General features: G+C 43.4%; 1 protein-coding gene across 1 annotated transcript in view; it reads right to left on the bottom strand.

The window, feature by feature from the left end:
- Positions 1–22,053, bottom strand: part of EPS8L2 (EPS8 signaling adaptor L2) — a 111,744-nt gene that overhangs the window by 25,138 nt on the left and 64,553 nt on the right. Inside the window, exons 2-6 of the mRNA XM_066583007.1 lie at positions 16,212–16,266; positions 12,610–12,647; positions 7,730–7,794; positions 2,393–2,554; positions 274–420 (exon numbers count right to left, since the gene is read on the bottom strand). Coding sequence (XP_066439104.1) covers positions 274–420; positions 2,393–2,554; positions 7,730–7,794; positions 12,610–12,647; positions 16,212–16,255 — 456 coding nt within the window. The 5' untranslated portion in view covers positions 16,256–16,266. The remainder of the gene's footprint in view (positions 1–273; positions 421–2,392; positions 2,555–7,729; positions 7,795–12,609; positions 12,648–16,211; positions 16,267–22,053) is intronic.

Here is a 22,053-nt window from a genome sequence, read left to right as displayed (position 1 = left end):
GTCACACGTTTCAGAATAAACATACTTAGAAGATTCATTCCAAACAGAGCTTAAAGTCATGGGGGCGATGCCGCACCGGCTTCTCCCCATCCGGATTGACTAGAGTGATAGGTTGCTCTCTTGATGAGACGGGCGGGGAGAGGCCAATGCGATACCATTTCCATGACTGAGAGCACCTTTTGGAATGCATCTTCAAAAAGTATGTTTGTTCTGAAACACGGCTGCAGTTTCCAGGTGCTCTGGGAAACTAGTATTTTCATTTTTAACACTTACCTCCATCTCACAGTTGAAGAAATGGATATCAGGTTTGCTTTGATCTGGCTCCTGACATACCAGAAGTAGGAGGTGAGGATATCGATGAGGACCCTGAAGGCTATGGCAGTGTTGGACTATGGAGAGGGGAAAATTTTCAAGTTCTTCCTGTCATAAAAAAGAAAGAACAGTGTCAGTCGTTATATATATATATATATATATATATATATATATATATATATATATATATATATATATATATATATATATATATATATATATATATATATATATATATATATATACATACACATACATATTGTTGTACACCCCAAAGGGGTTTTGTCATTTAAAAAAAAAAAAAAAAATTCTATACTTACCTATTCCTTTATAGGCAGACTACTTACGGCATCTTCTCCTCGCTGATTTTCTGTAGTCCCCCTGGTTACGTCACCTCCAGCCGGCTGGCTTGTTATGAAGCCGGTCTTCCTTACATTCCTTCCTGCAGGTCAGTGAAGATAACGTTCCTGTGATGTAGCGTTCACTGGCTAGGAAGGAATGCTGGTCTATTGCAGAGACAGCGGGCATGTGCAGTCTCTGCAATAGCTCGGCACTACCTGCTAGACTGTGAGCTGTGACGTAACGTACATTGCCGGGCAGGAAAAAGACTGCCTGTGAATGGACACTTCCTCACAGGAAGCAGAGGGATCAGCTAGCTGGAGGTGACCCCCCGGACTGACGGGGAAGGAATATGTAAGTATAGAATTTTTTCTTTGTAATGACAAGAACCCCTTTAACTCTTTAAAGAAAGGCTTATTTTGGCCCAAAAGACGCAATGATTTTTGAGAGTATTTTCGTCTTCACTTTTCAAAAGCCATAACTTTTTAAAAATGTTCATCGACATGGCCATGTGAGGGCTTGTGTTTTGCATGCCGAGCTGTAGTCTTTAATGGTAGCATTTTTGGGGTACATAATAATGTATTGCATAACTTTTATTAACTTTTTTTGGAGGGCTAGGAGCAAAAACACATCAATTCCACTTTTGTTTTTTTGTTTTTTTTTATACAGCATTAATCATGCAGCATGATTACACGATACATTTTTTTGTGGGTTCGTACAATTATAACGATACCAAAATTATATATATATTTTTTTTCAGTTCTTCCCCTTTTGCACAATAAACCCCCTTTTTTTAAATATTTTTTTTGCATCACTACATTCAAAGTCCCATAACTTTAATTTTTACATCACTGGAGATCTGTGAGCGATTATTTTTTGCGCAACGAGCTGTAGTTCTTATTGGTACCATTTTGGAGTACATATGGCTTTTTTATCACTTATATTGCATTTTTTGGAAGGTGAAATACACAAAAAGTATTTTTATTATAGCGTTTGCCTTGCAGGATAACAAGTGTGTTCAACTTATTATACAGGTCGTTACGGATATGACAATACCAAATTACTTTTTTCTACCACTTTTATTTTTTGTACATTGTTATGCCCCTGTAGGGGACTTGAACCTCTGATGCTATAATCACACTGACAATACATTGAAGAACATTTTTACGGCAATGGATTATCACTAATCATAGCGTTCACAGGTCATGGCAGATCAGGATGCCACTATCTGGCGTGTGGTTGCCATAGCAACCCATCGGCCCTCTACAATTACATGACGGCCGGCCAATAACATCACAAAGGGAGCCTCCTCCCTCTGTGAAACCTTTACATGCTGTGATCAACATTAATTGTGGTATGTAGTGGGTTAACACCCCAGCCCCATTGAAAGCAGTGAGAGAACTGCGCCATCCTGTGACAGCCACGGCGAGGATGAAGGGAATCCCTGCAGTGATGCGAATGAAAACATCTCACATCCGCAGGTTTCACATGAATGGCGAGGGCGATATGGGGCTGTGATTCCCTCCGCGATATCACCCTCACCCGTGTGAAACTAGCCTTAGACTATCAATGTACTACCAATGCTTAGTGTGCATCCGGTAGTCAGGGAAGCAGTGTAGCCATTTTGGTTTGTTCAGGACTAGAGGGTCATTGTAACAAGAACCTTCCCCATACTCTAAGGCTGTGCATATTTGTATCTATATTTCTATAGCTGGTGTATGATATGTACTAAGCATTATACCTGAGTGCCACAGTCTAGAAGGCTGATTGATGTGTTCATTACTTGGAGAACCATCTCCTGGGCCCAGATCTTGTCCTTTGACTCCAACTGCAATAATTGTTTTATACCATCATCCACAGTGCCCAGGGAATCATTCTTATCCATCAAAAATGTTGCCAGATGCTAGAAAAACAAAGAAGAAACAATCTGTGAGTTTTGCCTCACTTGTAGAGGACATACGCACTTCATGGAGGTCAATATGAATGCATACTGTACATTGAAATCCCATCGACTTCTATGGAGAATAAAAGAAGGATACATGCAAGTGTAGGCTATTTCCTTTAGTGTTTCATGCTATTATATCTCATATTACATTACTCACTACAGAATTTTGAACCTGTTCAGATCAAATAATATAAAGAATAGGTCCACCTTAAGCAGAACTACTTCAGATCCTTCAGAAATAGTGTTTGACTAAGGTTCCTCAGGAGCAAATGGTTCTGAGGAGCCGCTGTCAATCTATTCAGAACATATATAGGTCAACTTTTTTACATTGTTAACTTTATCATTTCACACCATGGAGATATCATCAAAAAAAGTCTAGAAATAACAAAAAACCCTAGTAGCAAATTTTGACCTTAAAAAAAATAAAATGAAGTAGTCCCTGCTGATTGCATTACTGTATCAGTATATAAACCCATCAGAGTATCCTTAAGTACTCAGGAGGGCTACTCCTTAGTAAAATACTCTGTAGTATTAAAGGGGTTTTCCAGGGAAATACTATTGATGACATATCCTCAGGATAAGTCACCAATAGTTGATTGGCCAGGGTCCGTCGCTCGGGACCCCGACTGATCAGCTGAGCGGGTGCATGCTGTCAACGCTGCAAATACACAGAGGCTTCCGCTCCGACCTTTGTGTATTTGTAGCGAAATCCTCCGTGCAACCTCCCATGTAGTAGTAATGATTTCAATGAGAGCCATGCTTGCAGTTACAAGCGCCAGCTACTACACAGAGGTCGGCGCAGAGGCTTCCGATCCGACCCCTGTTATTGCGGCACTGATAGCTTGCACGACGGACCTCAGCCGATCAACTATTGGTGACCTATCCTGATGATAGGCCATCAATAGTATTTTTCCTGGAAAACCCCTCTAACCTCCCCCCAACCCTACTGATTGAGACAAGCTTGTATTCTGCATACAGCTGTTCCCCTGCTCCAGCGCCCGGCTGTGGAGGATGCAGAAGACAAGCAGGGTGTCCCCGCTTGTCTTCTGCATCCAGATGTTTTCTGCATGGAGTGCCTGGCTGTTATACAGCCGAGCGCTCCGTGACGGGTATGGAGAACAGAGCTGGACCGCTGTGTTCTTCATACCCATTCTGTTATCAGGGACGGGATACAGCTGAAACAATAGTATCAGCTGTATCCTGCTGGGAATCCCTGATAAGGCTCACCGTTGTCTTTCAGCACGCTAAAAGACAACGAGGAACGATGGCTTAACGAAAACTACACAATGTCAGTGCAGTTACACACAACGATTACCGCTCAAAAGACGGGTTTTTAGCAAATTTTGAGCGATAATCGTTGTGTTTAAATGGGCCTTTAGTCCTCCTTTAAGTTATTACATGGTTACTTGAGTCTGGAAGACCAAGTCTTGGTTTGAGTTACTACATGGTGATTGATATTTGATTTATGGTGAATGGTGTCGGGAGAAAAATTTCCCTTTCGGAACACTTTAATAAAATACCGCGTCCTTTAATCCCCCATATTGGTGTCTGGTGTCTTTCTTTAGTCAAGGCTAATTTGGTTATATGGCAATAACGCATACGATCCCATGGAAATACATAATAATACTGCATTTAAAAGGTAATATAGAGGTAGAAAACACAAGTCGAAAATCATAGGTTACATTACAAATGGGTAGAGTTGATTTTTGTGATGGCCACTGCTATAACCTATTACTGGCAATAGGGAAGATACATAGGGCCAACTTAAGCAGGGACTTCCCTATCCCCAGACCTTACAGAAGCCATAGGCTCAGCCTCTATGGTAAACACCATAGAGGCTGTATGGGTTGCAGTTACGACCAGGCCTCCCTCGCCACAGTGGTAAATGTGACTGTTGTGGTATACTTTTAATACTTGGCTCACATCCAAGTATGACAGTATGGCAGTATGACCGATCATAGCATGTGAGTCAAGTAGTAAGTAAAAGCACAGCTCAGCAGATGGGGCCTCTGTGTGGGCTGCTAAAGATGGCAGCATGAGTGTGGGGAAGCCCATTACTTTGTGAGGGGCACTATATGGGGGGCATCATTACTTTGTGAGAGGAACTATTAGTTTGTTGGGAGCCACTATTTTGTGCAGGTATTAAATATCTACTAGAGGTGCTAAGGCAACACCATTACTTTGTGAGATTTACAAAGAAGGGCACTTTAACTGTGGGGCACTAAGGGAGCATTTTAACTTTGCGGCGGCCCAAGGGGAAAACCTTTACTTTGTAGGGGCACAGAGAAGGTATTATTTGTTTGTGGTGGGCATAATAGGGAAATTATTAATGTGTGAGGGCATTATACTGTCTGGGGCGCAAAGGGGAGCACTGAGAGGGGCAGAAGTAGCAGCAGGATGGTGGGTTTGCAGAGACTGGCTAAAATAAATCTTCATGGTGGTCTTGGCCAGATAGAGAAGCAGAGAAGAAAAAAGGAAGTGAACAACACCAATCAGAGAAGATGCCACCTGTGATCACTGGAGGTAACTGCACTATAATCACTATCACTTTGTAGAACTGGTATCTATTATATGGTGACTGCATTATTTAGAGGCTACTAATGCTGAGACGCTGTATCTGAGCACACAGTATTCTAAAAGTTGTATTACGGTTTCTCCGATGTGTATTATTTTATTTGAGGAGGGGGAGCCATATGTTTTGAGACTTGTGCCGTTGATCTTTTAAGACTCTACAGAAGCATCATGGCTGGCGGCCATGAAGGGAAGTTGTGTGTGTATTGGGGGAAGGAACAAGGCTGAACTTTTGCACCCTTGCCCATGAGCCTTTAGCTACGCCTCTGCACAGACCCTTATACATAAGCTAGTAAAACATCACAGTGCATGTGTAGATCAGGCAATACAACTTCATTAGTCAATTTTACAATTGATGTAGCATAGCAGTTCTGATACTAACATATTATATCAAGAATCATTGCAGATACCTAAATACCACAATTATAACAAATTACAAGAGGGTCCCATGATTTTGTACCTTTCTTATCATTTCCTATGAGAATTATTAAAGAGTAAATTTCCCCTATGAGAGTACGTCTACTAAAAGACTCCAGCAATAAACTGGGACATCAGTCCAGGGTGTTTGGCCGGACAATGTCTAGGTTACTTTAAATTTGTGCAAGGCTTCTTAGAGAGGAAGTTATGGAAGCACAACCAATTATTCTGCAAACATGGAATAGATAACGCTGCAGGTCCAGTTAAAGTCACTGTTAGACACATTGTTTGTACAGCATGCCCACATTGGTTACCCATCTTAATGAGATTGTTCTCAGCAAGAGAAACCAAATAATCTTGTAGCTATGATACCTTTTAATGGCTAACAAAAATACACGATGTTATAGCGAGCTTTCAAACCTACTCAGGGTTCTTCCTCAGGCAAAATGGAATAGATCTGATGACGTATATATATATATATATATATATATATATATATATATATATATAATAAGGCACAGACATGGTGTGATGTGTGATTAATTTGCACTAAAAACAATACCAGAACAGGATGAGCAGTGCAGTAAAAACTTAATTAGTCCACAGATAAGGGATTAGTTTTATGGTCTCTGAATTGGTGTTAGGGGGTCACCAGGCCAGCGTATTATCTCTGCTATAACATCATGTATTTTTGTAAGTTATTAAAAGGTATCATATCTATAAGATTACTTGGTTTCTCTTACTGAGAACAATGACATTCTGCTTTACTGTCTAACAACGTACCAAACCTTTTTCTTTTTACCCATCTTAGAAATGATTTAGTATTATTGCAAGAAATATTTGCATGTCCAACCCTACAGTCACTTTTCTATCGCTGGAACAGACATCTCTCTGTCTGGCTATGGACATATACAAGTGGAAAAAGTGAGGAGCAGGAACATTGGTGGTATATTGGTTAAGGCCAATGAACAGATGAAGCAATTAGCCACTCAGGATTTATTACAGCTGAGGTAGATGGTCAGGTTGTCAGGAAGTGCTTTGTTGTTGACACTGATAAGTGGAGCTCTGTAGGAAACAGCCCTCTGCCAACCTCCTGTCATTCAATCTGCGAACTATTCCTCTTACCTGCTCCTCCTAACAGAGGCCATCGCTACTCCTCACCTTTGGACAATTCAGTGCCATTGAAGGAGTGGCTTTGCATTGCAAGAATCAACCTTTGAGCCGAACCTGCTTTTTTTCTGACACTAGGACATGGAAACAACACCCTGCTCTGCAGAGCTGCTTAAATGTCACCTACATGCTATCCGCCGTGACACCGAGCTACCTGCATATCACCTCTCTGTAAAAACAACTGTCCTTTGCAAAAGTGAACTGGAACTTTCTAAGTTCACTTTATGGCATCCTCCACATATATTAAGCCTACTTTTTCTATGGACTGACTATTATCTATACACAGTAGTGCATATTTATGTGCCTGTACTCGAGTCAGGAGTTAGATGTAGTAATGTACAAGACTTATTATTATATAGGTACAGATGTGTTTAACACAAGCAAGCTAGAACAGCTCTTATATATATAGATATAGACTGCCAGATCTATATAGATCTAGATGTATACAGGGCATACAAAAACCCATGATATTGCCATATATTGAGAATACTGTGCAGCAAACATACAACTTAAAGGGGTTATCCAGGCAGCGCCCGTTGGGATACCCAGGGTTGGAGCTGAAGCAGACTGCAGGCGCAGCTCTCATTGAAATCAATGCGACCCAATTACAAGCACCAGCCACTACAGAAGGGTCAGAGCAAGGGGAAATTTGCAGCTGACTCCGCTTCCCCTGTGACCAGCTGATTGTCGAAGGTGCAGAAAGCGAGAACTTGAGACGATTATCTGTTTGCCCTGAGCCCTGCATTTTGGAAGGGCTTGTGCATCTTGGCACAACCCCTTTAATTATTCAGCATACTACAACAACTATATACAACAAATAAAGCACCTATATACATGCAGCATATTGGTATCTCCTGGCATATAACTGAGTGGTCTTATCTCCCTACACCCCACACCCTGGCACAGAATTTATAAAATGTCATACTTTGGTTGCGAGTAAGGTATTTGCCACCAGACAGGGATCCACACACTTACCTCGACATTGTACTGAGAAGTCTCGTGCATGATGACATTTGAGTTGGAGTACTTCTTTCTCTGTTCTGTAAGGAAAAGCATACAGTTAAAGGATCAGTCAGGTTTCTCCGACCCATGACCTAAAGGCCACAGACATACCATAGATTGGCGAGTGCCCCAATGGTGCATTTTGAAAAGCATTCATTGATCATGCAGATCTATAGGCAAGGTCCTAATCTGGCTGTTGTATCTGGAAATGTAAGAGCTGTTCCTTCAGCTAGTTCTGTAGAGGAACCAGCAGCCTGATCACGTCTGAATATACCTTCTGCCAATCAACCCTCCTTGGTGTAATTTAACTCCAGATTACTGGCTACACCCTTCTAGGTTCCTGAGAGGCTGTAACTAACCATGTTGCTGCAATATCTTTCACTTTATGATTTTATGGTTTCACACAGGTTTATGACTGCAGGCTTTTACTTGATGAGACCGGTCTGGTCATTTAATCTTCATAGGAAAGTGAATATGCTTGTGAAGTGGTGGTAGTGAGACTGCTGAGATCCCTCATTGAGAATGGGAATATTTGGTACCTAATATTAGGGAATTAACAATTAAATCTACAGTTTGTCAATTTCTACTGTGGATTATCAATCTAGAGAGGTGAAATCCACTGTGAGACCTGCAAAGTTTTGAAGCTGTACATTCATCACTGATTTGTGGTGGATATTTCCACGAGGGTGGACCTGGCATTAATAGGCCTAGGGGCCATGGCTAGGCCTTAGCTGCCAAGACATGGTCGATATTGATTAAAGTCTCTACAGGTTAAATGACCAGCATGTAGTGGTTCAGGCACTAGGCACTAGGGTGGAGCCTCAGGTGTAGCAGTCCCAGGTCTGGAGAGTAGTCCAATGGAAAGCCAAGAGTCAGCAACGGGAAGTCTTGTATGCAATACAATGGATGAGGCAGATAACGCAGTCAGGAGGGAAGCCAGAAGTCAGAAACGGGTAATCACAGTATGCAGTACAATGGGTGAGGCATGTAACGTAGTCAGGAGGGAAGCCAGAAGTCAGCAACGGGAAGTCTCAGTATACAGTACAATGGATGAGGTGGTAATGGGTAATCACGGTTTGCAGGAGAGGAGCAGGTATAGGAGATGATGCTTAATCAAGGCAGTAAAGCACAATAATCTTGCAAGGAAGGAGGGCTCAGGGCCAGGTTTATATAGCAAGCCTAATCAGGGACAGGGTGGAGCCAGAACAGAGACTGGATAGCAGGATCCGGGAACAAGGCTAAGTTATGCAGGGAAACTTTCCAAAGGCTGGATAGCTCAACAGGAGGTCCCAGGTTCGATTCCTGACACAGGATGACAGTTATCTCTGGATCTGGCTGTCGCAGTGTGATGTCAGTGCTATATTACTGCCAAGACCCTCTGGTGATGGTGTTGACATAGATACTTATGTCATACATTTCAGCTAGGGCTATATGGCGATTTTGGCTGTGATATGGGTTACGCAAGCAAAGATCACTGTGTTGCTCTGTGATCTTGCATTCATCATGACAGTGACCTGCAAATCACAAAAAAAGCAACAAAGACCTCATGTCCACGGGGTGGATTTGATTTGCGGAATCTGCGATCGGCACCCACGCAAAGATCCGCAGTTCAAGCCGCCCATAGGAAAGCATGGAACGTCCACACCTCCATGCACACATGCATATTTGATTTCTGGATTCTATGTGTGGAAAAGAAATTGTAGCATGCTCTATTTTAGTGGGGATTCTGTGCAGGCAGACTCCATTGATCTCTATGGAAGCGTACGATCTGCAATGCATCCGCAAACACATTTACGGATGCACTGCGGATTTGTACTTCTTAGGTTGCTTGTAGACCAGGCAGGGAGGTGGAGAAAAGGCAGGGTTTTGTGAGACCCTGGGCATGTGAGGTTTTTTTGCGCGGATAATCCGCTGTTCATCCGCACTGAATAACCATATACACATATAGTTACCACCAGAGGAGTAACTTGAAGCTCCTGGGCCCCAATGCAAAACCTGTAACAGGGCCCCCAAATATATTGCCTTATTCATAGTACTGGGCTCCCTATATGGAGAAGAGAGGCCTTATGGGCCCCCTAAGGCTCCTGGGCCCGGGTGCAACTACATCCCCTGCATCCCATATAGTTACGCGCCTGGTTACCGCTACCCAATCAAATATTGCCAAATACTGAAGAGAAACTAGCCCCCACCATTACCAGAAATTATTAATTATAATAATGATAACCATCACTTAAAGAAATTCATTGCACAATCTGCCATAGGCTCCCATGTTGCCGCTCACATGTATTGCCTAAAATGTGTGCCCAAGAAAAATCGCAGCATGTTCCATCTTGGCGCGTATCACACCCCAAGATAGTACATGGCGACTGACAGCAGTTACGTAATGTGAGCCCAGCCTTACACATTTTATATCTGTACACATTCATATTGAAAAGCTATTTTGTATGTTTGTACCTTTCCTCAAAATTTCAATAAAAGCTCCAATGTTAAAAAAAAATGTAAGTAATGTAAACACAAAGCAATAAAAAAAATAAAAACTATATCTCAGGGCTTTTACCCACTATGGTTTTTTTAACGCTGCGATATCGCTGCATTTTTTTTGTTACTGCAAATGTCAATGGGACTTTCTAATGTTAAAATCGCAAGTTTGCGCTTCTTGTGTGATGCGATTTTAACATTAGAAAATCCCATTTACATTTGCAGTAAAAAAAAAAATTGCAGCGATATCGCAGCGTTAAAAAAACGCTAGTGGGTAGTCACCCTTAGGCCGGCTGCACACGAGCGTGACGGGCTCCGCCGCGGAATATTCCATGGCGAAGCCCGTCACAGCGCGCCCCAGAGACCCCATACTTACCAGCGTATCCGGGGTCTTCGCTCCCGCATGACGCTTCCCCGCCCACCGCCGCCGCATCACATGACGCGGCCGGCCGTGTCATGTGACGCGCCGGCCGCGTCATGTGACGCGGCGGCGGTAGGCGGGAAAGCGTTTTCACGCTATGTCCCGCTGTGTTACAGTGGGAGATAGCGTGAACGGACGGCTTCCATTGACTGCAATGGAAGCCGTCAGCGCGTACACCCGCGGCAAATAGAGCATGCCGCGGGTGAGGACGGGAGATTTCATGGTGGTGCCCTGAGCTATTAGGTTCAATAGAACCTAATAGCTGCGGGCAACGCAGCAGATTTTCGCCGCGAATTACGTGGTGGAAATCCGTTCGTGGGAAGGAGGCCTTATACAGTGATTAAAAACGAACTAAAAACATAAAATCCACAGCACCTCTGTGGATTACATGCAGATTTTTTACGCACCTTAGGGCTTCGACAGACGAACATGATACATGTGTGGAAAATTTCTGCGCACATAACGCAGAGAATAGAACCCATTGACTTCAGTGGGTTCATTCTCACTTTGTTTTTTGCGCCTGTTGTTTCCGCTGATGCATGTTTGCACACCAAAGAGCCCCATAGAGGTCTATGGGTGGTGGCCAAACACGCACATCTGCCCACGCGGGTATGTGCTATACACAGTGCATACTCTCGATCACCGACACCTCCTTAGGCAAATTAGGCTTTTTAAATCTGGGCAGGGTGATTTCTCCGCCCATGGGAACCAACAGTGCCTGCGGAAATATGCTACGTATTAAATACACCTGTTCACAAAAATTACGCAGGAACAAACGTATTATGTATCATGTTTGTCCGTCAAAGTCCTCAAGGATGAGATTTCTTAAAACACCATTCACATGGCTTTTACTGAGAATGCTGCAAATTTTCCACATTGAATCCCCAGCATTTACGCCACGTGGGAGCAAACCCTTAAAGGGGTATCCCATGAAAAATATTCTCTGTAGTTAAATTCAGCCCAAAGTTAAACATTTTTTTGTATTTACACATTAAAAAATGTTTCTGTCCCCAGATATTCTAGAACTAATGTTAGAATAGCGCCACCTGCTGTTTCTATTCTTTTTCCATCTCAGTAAATGTTTCAAGGTGGTCACACATGCTCAGTCTTGCTTCTCTCTCTGCTCCACTGGGTATATGGAGGGATCCCTGGTGCGGTGGGCGGCCGCTTCTGAAGTTGCTGCGTCTTCTCTGGAGAGGAGATACTGAGCAACTGATAAGAGTGAGGCAGTGTTACTGCAGAGAAACAAGACTGAGTAGTGTGAGCACCTTGGACCTTGATAGGCTCTTCAATGGAAACAGCAGGTGGCGCTATTCTAACATTAGTTTTGAAATATCTGGGAATGGAAGCATTATTTTAATAAGTGTAAATAGGAAAAATGTTTCTAATTATGGGCTGGATTAAACTAGAAACAATATTTTTTGTGTATCGATAACTTTAATCTTTACTAGAGATGAGCGATCGTACTCGGAAAAGCACTACTCGATCGAGTAATTTGCTTTATCCGAGTATCGCCGTGCTCGTCCCTGAAGATTCGGGTGCCGGCACAGAGCGGGGAGCTGCAGGGGAGAGCGGGGAGGAACGGAGGGGAGATCTTTCTCTCCCTCTCTCCCGCCCGCTCTCCCCTGCTCCCCGCTGCGACTCACCTGTCAGCCGCAGCGGCACCCGAATCTTCAGGGACGAGCACAGCGATACTCGGATAAAGCACATTACTCGAGCGAGTAGTGCTTTTCCAAGTACGCTCGCTCATCTCTAATCTTTACTTAAATAAAACTAGAAAAGCCGTATAGATACCTGTGCTATTTGATGAGTACAAACCAGCCAGAAACTGTAATTAATATACTGTACATAATACTTAATATATCTATGAGACACTAAGGGTGAGATGTCCCAATATATAAGACTGAACCACATAAACAATACACAGTATACACAGAACTGATGCTGAACTTACCAAATAAATCTTTTGCACTCATTTTGCTTGGTCCTCCACTGAAAAGCAAAAATAATAATTTTATCCATAATACATTTTGGCTATATGTACTTATTTTAGAGTTGCTTCTTTAGAGCTCAGTCAGACACGCTGTTTTTTTTGCACAAAACGCATGTGTTCAAAATTCGCCCATAAAGGAATCCCCTGTGACAGTTGCAGCAGGGGATTTCTTGGATGTGAAACCCCGAATGCTGTCACAACCAAGGGTTTCACCTTGTGGTCAATGAATGACTGAGCGCTGCCTCTGATTGGCTGAGCGCAGGGACCAATCACAGGCAGCGCTCAGCTGTCATTCAATGGCTGAGCGCTGCCACTGATTGGTCACAGCGCTAAGCCAATCAGAGGCAGCCCTTTCAGCAGGTGGGGATTTTAAATCCCCACCTGCTGAAAGCACTTCTTAGCAGTTCAGGAGGACAAGTGGCTAGACGCTCTTGAGCCCCAGCAGTGGCGGAGAGATGAGTATATATTTTTTTACACATTCTAAGGATGATTTTCAAGGAAGGGCTTATATTTAAAGCCCTTCCCCGAAAATCATTGTAAGGGTTGCCGGCCGCCCATTGCTTTCAATGGGGCTGCAGAAGCGCCGGCTCCATTGAAAGCAATGAGAGAATACTGCGCTTCTGTGCCACAACTGTGACAGCTGTGGCAGGAGAATTCTTCATCCCTGCAGGAAGTCCCCTTTTCACTGGACATTGTGACAATGCTGTCACAGTGTTCAGTGATGAGGGGACTCCCTGCGGATTTGGAAAAATCCTCTGCCACAGCTGTGCCAGAGGATCGCGATCTTCTCTGTATGTTGCCATTGACCATATCCAGGGGTTTCACATCCAATAAATCCTGAATGCCTCTGTTAGTTGCGTTTTGCGATTCGCTGCCCTATTTTTACCGATGCAAATTTTTGTGCGCAGGTAAAAATGGGATATGTGACTGCTGTCATTGAAAAGCATTGGTTCTAATGGATGCGAATCGCAAACGCAAAAAATATGCACCGCAAAAGACGCCTGCCTGACTGAGCCCTTACTGATAAAATGGCAAATATTTTGTGTGGTAATGCTGCGTAAAACAATAACTGGCCAGAGAACATAGTAATAATATGTATATGATACAGTATACTACAGTGTGATTGAACACAATGGATCCGTCATACAATAGCTACCATGACTCCTATAATGATAGATGCCATAACATCATTGTGAATAGAGCTTTTAGTGATCTGAAATGTACATATGAGGTCGGTTTCACATTGGCATTATGGCCTTTGGTCGGAGGTTTCATCACAAATCCATCTCAAAATACTGGAAGAAAAAGCGCTGCATGAAGCGCTTTTTCTTCCATCCAAAAGCCAGGCAGCTGAGCGGAAAGCGGACGGACCCCATTATAGTCAATGGGGTCCGTCCGGCACTGTTCGCCTGCGAGGAATCACAGCAAATCAATAAACAATTGTTAGCCATAGGTTAAGAGCATTGGGGTCAGGCCATATGGCAGGGGCATTGTGTGTCTGTTTTGCAGCCAATATGATAGAACTGAAATTTTCTGAATTCAAAACTGATGCATAATTGTCGCTATTTGTAGCATCATCCTTATGTCTATGAAAGACGTGACACTAAGGCTCATGTTTTCCCAATAATTGCAGGTGGTATCTGTAAGGAGGTGCCGCCTGGCATTTAATGCTGTTACAGCTTGTTAACAGTGCTAATTGCTGAGAGGCACCTGTGCTGCCCAGCAATTGTTGGGAAAGCATGATTGCTAGTGGCTGCCACCAGCACTTGTGTAATAGCATCCTTAGGCCTGGGATAAATGTTTATAGGGGTTTTCCATAATAAAAACTATCGGTGACCTATCCCATTAAAGTGAATGGGAGAGAGCTTCAATTCCAAACGAGTTATCAACACTACAGACGGCATTTTGACAGCTTCAGTGGTCCATAGTAGTTTCTTATCAGCTGATCAACAGGGGACCCAAGTGGCAGACCCCTGCTAAGCCACTATTGATGAACTATCTTGAGGATAGGTCACCAATAGTTTTGAATCTGGAAAACTACACAATCTATTTACATTATTATGACCACCTCCTACTTTTCACATCGGCAACATGTAGGAAGTGACTTGTAGTGGGCTGGCTTAGTGGGTATATGAGGCATGCAATAGGCTGTCTGCTCACATATCACTCGTTATTGACATGAGTAAAAGGGGTGATTTATCAGAGATGCAGAAAGTTGCTAAATTAGTAGCTTTTGGGCCAAGGGTGGCAGGATTTCTCAAAATTAGTGATAAGAAGATAAAGGGGTTATACCAAAATATTAAGTTTTACCTATCTATAAGATAGGAGATAACTTTATGATCGGTGGGGGTCCAATCACTAGGACCCCCACTGATCCTGAGAATGGGGGTCTTGACGGTACTTGCATGAATGATGTGGTTGGTAATGATGTGATTCGGACAGCATGAACCTGGTGATGAGCTCTCTTTAAAGTGGTTAATATGTTAGAGTTAATCTAGAGGTCAGAAATGCTCTTTTCTCCTTAGGGAGAGCAACTATATACTATAAACTAAGTGAGGAGACTCAAATGGCCACGCACGCTCCTCTGGGTAATATGCAAATAAGGGAGATGGAATAAATCCTCCACAGTGCCACCTATTGAAAGGCAGCATTCCTTCGAGTCAAAGTGGGACTTTTTATACAAGTCTTGTTACAATGACTGGGAATCAAAAGCAAAGCCAGACTCCATGTTTCTGACCCCTGTCCCAGGCCTCTCACTAGCAAAAGCCAGACTCCTACTGTACACTGATGATGGGCAATAACCCGGAAACAGCTGTATGTACATGGAGTCTGGCTTTGCTTTTGATTCCCAGTCATTGTAACAAGACTTGTATAAAAAGTCCCACTTTGACTCGAAGGAATGCTGCCTTTCAATAGGTGGCACTGTGGAGGATTTATTCCATCTCCCTTATTTGCATTTTTAGTTAATGTAGACTCATGTGTTAGATAATCTCTGATGGTTAATCACCTCAGATTTCAGTAATGGAGCTAGGATAAAAAAAAATGCTCCATATCATGTTCTATATAATCAACTGCAAGTATTTAAAATTGTAAAACCTAAAAGGGTATTCTGGAGACTGGAGAAAATTTTCAAAATTTCCTTAAATGGCCATTATTCCAAATATCTAAATCATCGAGCTGAACTCCAGTACCTTTTTAGCCAACCTACGTCGCCGCTGCTGCTTTTTTCCAGCCAGCTTCAGTTTTCCATCGTTATTTTAAATGGCACCGGAGAGTGAAAAACTACATCTCCCATAATGCTCCATTACCAGTTACTGGTGAGTGCACATTCATGTCATCACAGAATCTGAAGGCACTGAGGATGCCAGACTAGTAAAACAGCGGGGCGTACAGGTCATAACCATTGAAGATATCAATGGAGAACTAAGCGGGGATAGACCACAGGTAAAGTTATATCTCTGCAGCTTTGTAAGACAAATCACATTATATTGCACAATTATCGCTTTATGATGCACATAACTTTCACTTTGCTGGAATACCCCTTTAATTCATAAGAGCCTTACTTGGAGGATCCGTGCTTGCTCCCAGTAGATCCTGACTGACTCATTGCTGCATCAGCTGTAAGAAAACAGAAGTCATGTTATTTGTCTGATACTGACAGACGACGATCAACGAATAAATGTAGAATTTTTTTATGGTTTAGTTACATTCAGACACGAAGTCAGGCTGGTTTCATATCCGTGTCGGAACCATCGGTCGGAACTTCCATCGCAGATCCGGCTCAAAATGCCGGAAGAAAAAGTGCTGTATGCAGTGCTTTTTCTTCCATCTAAATGCCGGCCAGCTGAGCGGAAACCGAAACGACCCTATTATAGTCAATGGAGTCTGTTTGGCGCTGTTTGGTTCCGTCCTGACACAGAGCTGTTCAGCCATAGGGATTCCCCTTTCCTGCCGCTCGAATGGAGCAAGATAGCAGAACCCACAGAGAAACCACCCTTCCCCGTACTTTATAGAAAAGTATAGCCCCTGCTCTGTCCCAACGTCTGCCTTCCCTTTCAATCTTTACACAATGCCAGATCTATAGCAGTGTGACAGTCAGGCAAGACTTGTCATCGATCATCTATGCAGTACCGACACACATACTTTGCACCATGTACAGAAAATGTGTTGCCTGCCTGCCTGCCTCCCAAAAAATATTTCAACAACTGCCTGTTACAGATTGTGAATCCACTGGACCAACCAAGCCTAGAACAGTCCTGGAGTGGTTGGCAGCAGACTCCTCAGATAGAGGGACTGTTGCCACACAAATGGAGACTGACCCTTGGCTGCAGAGGGAATGGCAAGCTCCTACCTACCAGCAAGACGTTTGTCCCTATAAGGGCGGCCCTGCGCTGGAACCTTGGGTTTGACTAGCCCTGATGGCGGCACACAATGCCTGATCTATAGCAGCGTGACAGTCAGGTAAGACTTTTCATCGATCATCCATGCAGTACCGACACACATACCATGTACCATGGTATGCGTACATAGTATGTACCATGTACAGAAAATATGTTACCTGCCTGCCTCCCAATTCATATCTTCTATTCTCCTATCTTACGTCTATGATAAATGCATATAACATTTTAAATACATATAATATTTACTATATACCTATAGAGGGTGCCCAAAAGAATTTTCATCTGTTAGCAAGTCAATAGTAAATTTGTCTAAATTGATTTGCATCAAAAAAGGCGCAACGTACACTGCATTAGCCATAGGATTGTATTTGTTTTGCCTAAAAAGTGAAAATATTAAGCAAGTGGCCAACATATATAAGTGAATGAGACTTTTACTGTTTACAGATGTTTTATTGGAAATAGACACCTGGATCCATGGAACATGCTGCCAGTGGTATAGCAGTAGGGATCGGTGAGGTCGCACTTGTGAGTGGGTTTCTAAGTCAGTGGGATCCAAAAGCCCCCTCATCAAAGTGGTAGCCAAGCTTGCTATCATGGTTCTGCTGCTTTGACAAATTTCATCTGTCATGTTGCTGCCTTATTACATTGGTTTGCAGCAGTACATAGCCCGGCCTGCTCCTTCCCCGCAGCTCTCCTGTTCTCAGGGTATATAGCGCCAAAGAGCAGCAGAGGGGAGAGCTGCCCGGTCTATGCTGTACATGCTGCTGTGATCCGATATAGTAAGGCTGTAGTGTGACAGATGAAGTTTGTCAAAGCAGCAGTACAGTGAGGACAACAGCAAATGCAAACCTGGCATAGGTTATTTGGGAGAGTACTATCTGTCGGTGGAACACATAAGGTGCACTATCAGTTCCTGAGGGCTTGGAGGGGCGTAAAAATGGCACTGTGTGCAGTTATTTTGGGCATATAAGAGGCACTATTTGTGACAGTGATTAGGGCACTATTCGGGATATAGAAAAGCACAATTACTTTGTGGGGGCTCAGAGGGGGGTAAAAGTAGTTTGTGAGGCACTATTACTTAAAGAGGCATTATTACTTTTTAGAAGGCACTTCTAATTCAGGACACAGAGGGGTCACTATTACCTTGAGAGACATTATTTCAGGGAAAAGAGAGGTTCAGTTACCCTGTGGGGGACCAAAGAGGGAAAAACGTGTTTTGTGTGGGTGGGGGAGGCACAGAGGGATCATAATTGGTGGAATTGTGTGGTGGGCAGTATGGTGGAATTATTACTGTATGGGTCACTAGAACAGTATGGGGTTCAATGGTGGGCACTATTACTATGGAGGAGGTGTTAAGTAGGGCACTGGGGGAAGCAGTAGGATAGGGAGAGACGAATTGTAGCTAGAAAAATTCTTCATGGAGGTTTGGACCCACATAGAGAAAAAGAAGGGACAGTGAACAACTCCGATTAGAGAAGACGCCACCTGTGATCACTGGATGTAACTGCACTATAATCACTATCACTGTGCATAGCTTCTATCTGGCTATTGGTGACTGCATTATTTTATTTAGAGGTACATTAGAGCAGAATCACCGAGTCCATTGTGTTATAAAGGTTGTCTTACAGATATCCTGAATCCAATGTATTCATTTTTATTTAAGAAAGAGGGGACATATGTTTTGGGGCTTGTGCCATTGATCTTTGAGACAGACTCAAGCAATGCCTTTGTCTGTTGGCGCTACATCCATGGGTCCAAGAGACCCAGTGATGCAGTGGCAAGTTCTCAGGTGAATAATGGTGGATAACATCCATAAACAAGAAGGTTGTTGGCAGATGTGCACAAAGACTGAGTGCACTAGTCAGATCTCTATAGCTAACCTTAATTAAAAGCATCATATTTTCTCCCAGATGGATTGGCTACCATGTTACCTGCCATCATCTACTGTGGATTGGGGAAGGGCGCTATTCTACTACAACAGTAAACATTCTTTGTTCTCACCCTTACGCAAAATGAAGGGCTCTGTTCACATTCCTTGCATACCATCAGGAAACTTGTAGGTTATGAGAGGACAATACTGCTTGATAATAAGTAAAGGTACCATCAGAAAAGTTGTTGAAGAATGCGAATGACAATCGTTCATTTACTTTTAACAATGATTGTTAATTAGCTCTTTGCCAAGACACTGTACATAGAGGGCATCTCCATGCAGATTCATTTGCAAGCCAGAATGACTATGACTTTACACCAAACGACTTTTGATCAACCAGCAACTATTTTTGGGTAAGCTGAAGCGAAACAACTAGTGACTTATTGCTGGTCATCCTGTCAGTGGCCATGTTTACACTGAACAACCACTGTTTGAATTCGCTCTTTTGACTGATTATTTGGCCAATAGCCATCCCGTGTAAAGGTACCCTAAGTTCTTATACACACAAACGTTTTTAGGATCCCACCCAGGGCATATCCCCCTTCCAGGCCACACCCTTGACGTAAGACTGTAAACAGAAAGAAACTTGATATAACAAAAAATAATGAGGAATCGATTTTTAGGAACCATTTACTTCAGTTTTACGTATGCTTGGAATTGAATCACCCATGTGTGTAGCTCAGGCCAGCGCAGCATTTGTAGCCCTCCATCTGCAAATACTATTGGAAGTCCAAAACTTTATGCAACAGGAAAGTTATGACCGAAACACCGAAGTTCCTATTTTTCATAGTAAAATGAATTACCCTTTTACTAAGTTGAGGGTTTACTATTTCTATAGGCAAATATTCATAGAAGGGAATAATTCTGTTTACTGCATATTGGAAAATCTTCATAAGCAGTAATGAAGACTTCAAGGCACTGGAGGCACTGAATATCTCCTACCACAACCTCAACATGAATGATAGAAGTAAGCAATGTTGGTATGAAGGGTTTTCTGCAAGTCCTAAAGCAAACTGGAAATCCTGCAGAGAACACAGGGGTTAATGTCCTTTGGATTTATTCCATGTTTGGATATAAAATGACTGAGGGGCAGGGCCAAGGGTTGTGGCTTAAAGGGGTTGTCCAACTTGAGAAAAATATGTCAACAGTTGCCTGTTACAGATTGTGAATCCCCTGGACCAAGCAAGCCTAGAACAGTCCTGGAGTGGTTGGCAGCTGACTCCTCAGATAGGGGGATTGTTGCCAGAAAAATGGAGACTGACTCTTGGCTGCAGAGGGAATGGCAGGCCCCTACCTACCAGCAAGGCGTTCGGCCCAATAAGGGGGGCCCTGCGCTGGAACTTCGGGTTTGACTATCCCTGATGGGGGCAGCTAATGTAGGAACTGGCAACAGACGAAAGAGCACACAGATGCAGGACAGAGCAAGGGCAAACCATAAACAGGAATGGGAACTTTCAGAAAACGATCCCGGTATGTACTGAAGTCAGGTAACCTCTGCAGTCAATCAGAAATTACCGCGTCACCACCAATTCTCCTGGTATGAATGCTGACATTCTGGGCACCATCATGCCAGAATTTTAGAATGGTGACACTGTGGCTTCTGGTTGGCTGCAGGGGTCACCTGACTTCCGCTATCAGTACAGACCAGTAACGTCACTGTACCGCTTGCCAGGGGGAGAAAAGAAGTGAGTGTTTCTTTTTTTGTCTTGTCCATAACCAAGGAGTAGGAAATGCAATAGAAGCGCGACACTCCCACACCCTTACCTGTCCACTAATAATGACATCCAGCCCCACTGCACTGACAGCAGGCCGGGCGATCAGCTGATGGAAGGGGATCGGGAGTAGTAGATCCCCATCAATTACTGATGACCTATCAAATGGATAGTCAATGCCAAAACCAATGTATTTGCCAAAAGCAACAACACTGAGTGGATCCCCTTAAAAGTATGTTATAAATCACATATAAAATAATGGATAGGTCATTACTTGAAAAAAGTCTGGAATACCCCTTTAATGGAAACATTAGCAAATGCTCATACATGAAAAAACTATATAGACATTTCAGCAAAAAGAAAAACATCATAAAACAACCGTCAAGGGCTCCACATCTAATATACAACCCCTGCAACTAGCCAGACGAAGGACCTTGTCCGAAATGTTACTGCGATTCTTAACAATGTTCATAAAATCCAGACAACGTGAAGAAATAATAACCAGTATATTCATAGAACGGGAACCTGTCACGTCCCCAAAGCACTATAAACTAAGTTATGGTGCTGTTAGGGAGCGTGACGGGGAGCCGGGTGATGTATTTTTTATACTTACCAGCTGCTATGATCCAGTACAGTCGCCCTCTGAAGATCGCACGGTGCTGGAAAATCTGACTCTTTTCAGAGCCCCGTGGCCGCTCTCTCCTATACAAGTCTATGGGACACCGTGCTCAAGGCAGAGGACATGACAGGGGCCCTTTAAGCCTGGAATGCCTTCATTCTCGCTTCGCTTGAAAGCGCACTGTTAGTTGTGGGTCTAAAACGTATTCACGGTTCAAAGTTCTGGCCTGGCCCATACAGCAGAGCAGTAAATAAGTTATTATCCATTGCAGTGTGTTCCCTTCATGTTATCTGCTGGGAGAGCTGTGATAAGTCTGGATTTTTATGGGCTAGCAGTCAATTTAAGATCAACTTGTTTTAATTGCCCTTATGTACCCAGGTTGTGCAAGAGACGGTGATGTGCTCTTGTGTTGGGTACTTGGAGGCATATTTCCTGTGATTTATGCAGAGTTCCAAGTTGAGACATGGCTCTATTATATGTGCTATAATTAGAGATGAGCGAGCGTACTCGGCCACGCCCCCTTTTCGCCCGAGCGCCGTGATTTTCGAGTACTTCCGTAATTGGGGCAAAAAGATTCGGGGGGGCACCGTGGGTGAGTGGGGGGTTGCAGCGGGGAGTGGGGGGGAGAGGGATAGAGAGAGGGCTCCCCCCTTTTTTTCCTGCGCTGTTGCTAAGCGATGACGCGGATGCTGCAACCTGTCCGCAATGTACATTGTGGATGGGCCACAGGTCAGATGGCTTCCA

Source organism: Eleutherodactylus coqui, chromosome 11, assembly GCF_035609145.1.
Source record: "Eleutherodactylus coqui strain aEleCoq1 chromosome 11, aEleCoq1.hap1, whole genome shotgun sequence".
NCBI lineage: Eukaryota > Metazoa > Chordata > Amphibia > Anura > Eleutherodactylidae > Eleutherodactylus > Eleutherodactylus coqui.
The sequence above is the reverse complement of the archived record's forward strand: the minus strand, read 5'-3'. Positions and strand labels throughout refer to the sequence as shown.